A 3,542-nucleotide genomic window follows, 5' to 3' on the forward strand; every position below is an offset into this window, starting at 1 on the left:
GTGGAGCTCAGGATACGGAGCGTATCCACTAAAAACTCATGTCACTGATCTTGAGTGAACTCTAAAGATTCAGGAACTTTAAACACAGTTTCATAAGCAACATTTTAATAGTGCCCACCTGTCTTCAAAAACCTGATATTAAATTTCACTATATCTCATACGCCTAATTACTTCTTACCTGAAAAGTTCTGACTTAGGATTTCTTGATCCATTATCCATGGATCTTGCTGTTCCCATTTGGAAATTGCATCAGGTTTGATAATTTGATAACCTGTCAATTGGAAATACAGAGGACTTGGACCTAACTGCTTGGGTTAAGAGACTTAAATATAAAGAATGTTTTATTACAAAGGCTGTGAAATAAAGCAAGTGAATGAAAATCTTTCCATTTAGTTTAAAAGTCAAATAATCTCTGACATGTAAAACTTACGTCCAAAGCAACAAACACCTCACAGGCTAAAGAGTTACTGGCCACACACTAAGTGACATAAGAAGAAAGTTCTTACCCAAGAAAACCAGATTGCTATAGTTCTCCAACATCACATCTCTGTACAAGTTCTTTTGAGTAGGATTAAGTAGCTGCCATTCCTCCAATGTGAAATCCACAGCCACATCCTCAAAAGATATCTGGAAAAGCACAATCCCTTGTTAAGCCTGAAGTGGTTCTCATTGGGTCTTGTACAATACTTTCTTCGGTATTTGTGGTAGGCAGCCTCCAAGACGGCCCCAGTGACCTCTGGCTCTGGTATTCATGCTTTTGTGTAATCCTCCCCTCTTGATTGTGGGCTGGACTCACTGACTCACTTCTCTTGAACAGAATAGGGCAACACGATTAGATGCCACTTCCAAGATTAGGTTATAAAGGAATGCAACTTCTGTTGGGCACTCAGTCTCTAGAGGAGTCTGGCTGCTGTGTTGTAAGGCAGCCATGCGGAGGAGCTCATGTGCATGGAACAAAGTGGGCTTGGAGGGCTCCTCGCTGCACATTGAGGTGACTGCAGCCCTTCCCACCACCTTCATCACTGCCTCATGTGAGACCCTATACCAGAACCAACTGGGTAAGCAACTGGCAGATCCCTAAGCCCAGACACTGTGAGATAAATATTTGTCATTTTCAGCCCCTGAGGTTTGGCGTAATTTGTTACACAATAATGAATAACCAATATAATTATAATAACCTTGCATTAGGCTTTGAGGAAGAAATGTTTTTAAAATATTTATCATTGTGAATTCATTCATCCATCTACCTACGCACTGAACAAGAAACCAGAATAGGTTATCTTTAAACAATATAGTGGTTTTCAAAGAAGGTGCTACTGGTATTTGAGAACAATTCTTAACTAAGCAACATTGTCCCATGCAGTTAAGCCCTTCAGCATGCCTGGCCTCTGCCTGCTAATGCCAGCAATATCTCTCAGTCACTGGCTGGGCGCGGTGGCTCACGCCTGTAATCCCAGCACTTTGGGAGGCTGATGTGGGATCACCTGAGGTCAAAAATTTAAGACCAGCCTGGCCAAACCCCATCTCTACTAAAAATACACACACGCGCGCGTGTGCGCGCACACACACACACACACACACACAGCTGGGTGTGGTGGTGGGGGCCTGTAATCCCAGCTACTAGGGAGGTTGAGGCAGGACAATCACTTGAACCTGGGAGGTGGAAGTTGCAGTAAGCTAAGATCGCGCCTCTGCACTCCAGCCTGGGGAACAGAGCCAGACTCTGTCTCAAATAAATAAACAAACAAACAACAACAACAACAAAATCACTCTCTTCCCTCTGGGAGTGATTCTGCTCCCAAGTAAGAACAACCGGCCAACTATTTCAGATATCTTCCAATACACACATATTGAGCAATTAAGGTTCCAGGAACCGTCTGGGCATGGTGGCTCACACCTGTAATCCCAGCACTTTGGGAGGCTGAGGTGGGCAGATCACCTGAGGTCAGGAGTTGGAGACCAGCCTAGCAAACAAGGAAATACAAAAATTAGCTGAGTGTGATGGTACATGCCTGTATTACCAGCTACTCGAGAGGCTGAGACAGGAGAGTTGCTTGAATCCAGGAGGCGGGGGTTGCAGATTGTGCCACTGCACTCCAGCCCAGCCTGGTGACAGAGCGAGAGTTTGTCTTTTAAAAAAAAAAAAAAAAAGGAACTAGCATTTACAGAATATAGAGACAAAACAGGAATAAAAACATTGGATTTGACAACACTGGGTCAGGTGCTATAAAGGCAGTAAGGCTCATGAAGGGTCTTTAGAGAGTCCTGGTTATAGAGGGGGATGAGGAAAAGGACTCTCAAGGCAGCAGCAGGAGCAAAGGCACGGAAACAAAGTGTATTATCTCAGGGAGGAGCAGTCCAGGAATGTAGGAGGGAGCAAGAGTGGTGGGAATGACCCTGGTCTCTAAAAGCGAAAGTGGAAACTAGACAGGTGCGCAGCGGCCAGCCTTTATTTGGACTCAAGTAACTTTGAGCATTGCAGTCCCAACAGCTACAAAGGACACAGAAGAAAGGAGGAAAGCTTAGAATAAGACCAAGCATAGGGCACTCACAGGTTGTCTTCCCTCACAAAGCTAGAACCCATAGGAGTACTCTGTGTTTGGGTCAATGAAAAGTAGAAATCAAAGAAGATTAATTTCTTGCCTCAAATGTTGGTGTTACACAAAGAGGTCAACACTCTCCTCTGGGAATTACACAAAGCTAGACTGATGTGGGTGTGTGAGCTGAACTCCAGTATAGATGTGTTTTGCAAAAACCGTAAGCACAGAGAATTGTTTTAAGGTAGAAGTGCATTCGGGCATCTGGCAGAATCAAATGCATATTATAATTAGAGAAAGAGATCCAAATAATTCTCACAAATAAAGATTCAAGAAAAATGAGTACAGAGTAAAAGAGAAACCAGGATGTACACATAAAAAATAAAAATCAGCCAGGCGTGGTGGCTCACGCCTGTAATCCCAGCACTTTGGGAGGCCGAGGTGGGTGGATCACCTGGGGTAAGGAGTTTGAGACCATCCCGGCCAAAATGGCGAAACCCGTCTTTATTAAAAGTACAAAAATTAGCCGGGCTTGGTGGCCGGCACCTGTAATTCCAGCTACTCAGGAGGCTGAGGCAGGAGAATCGCTTGAACCTGGGAGGCAGAGGCTGCAGTAAGCCGAGATCGCGCCATTGCACTCCAGCCTGAGCAACAATAGCAAAACTCTGTCTCAAAAAAAAAAATCATATATTTTTTTAGAGACAGAGTCTCGCCCTGTTGCCCAGGCTAGAAAACAACGCTGCGATCTCGGCTCACTGCAACCTCCACCTCCCGAGTTCAAGCAATTCTCCTGCCTCAGCCCTTCGCATAGCTGGGATTACAGGCATATGCCATGACACCCAGCTAATTTTTGTACTTTTAGTAGAGATGGGGTTTCACCACATTGGCTGGGCTGGTCTTGAACTCCTGACCTCCAGTGATCTGCCCACCTCAGCTTCCCAAAGTGCTGGGATTACAGGTGTAAGCCACCTTGCCCAGGCTGAGAAATATAATTTTTTTTTTTTT

At 44.7% G+C, this 3,542-nt stretch overlaps 1 protein-coding gene across 4 annotated transcripts in view; it reads right to left on the minus strand.

Annotated features, from left to right (window-relative positions):
* ZNF605 (zinc finger protein 605) overlaps window positions 1–3,542 on the minus strand; it is a 32,899-nt gene that overhangs the window by 12,326 nt on the left and 17,031 nt on the right. For all 4 annotated transcript variants that reach the window (XM_037733161.1, XM_037733159.1, XM_037733160.1 and 1 more), the window contains 2 exons: window positions 507–627; window positions 179–271 (listed from right to left, as the gene is read on the minus strand). In XM_037733161.1, the coding sequence (XP_037589089.1) occupies window positions 179–271; window positions 507–627 (214 nt within the window). The remainder of the gene's footprint in view (window positions 1–178; window positions 272–506; window positions 628–3,542) is intronic.

Source organism: Cebus imitator, unplaced genomic scaffold (genome assembly GCF_001604975.1).
Source record: "Cebus imitator isolate Cc_AM_T3 unplaced genomic scaffold, Cebus_imitator-1.0 Scaffold497, whole genome shotgun sequence".
NCBI lineage: Eukaryota > Metazoa > Chordata > Mammalia > Primates > Cebidae > Cebus > Cebus imitator.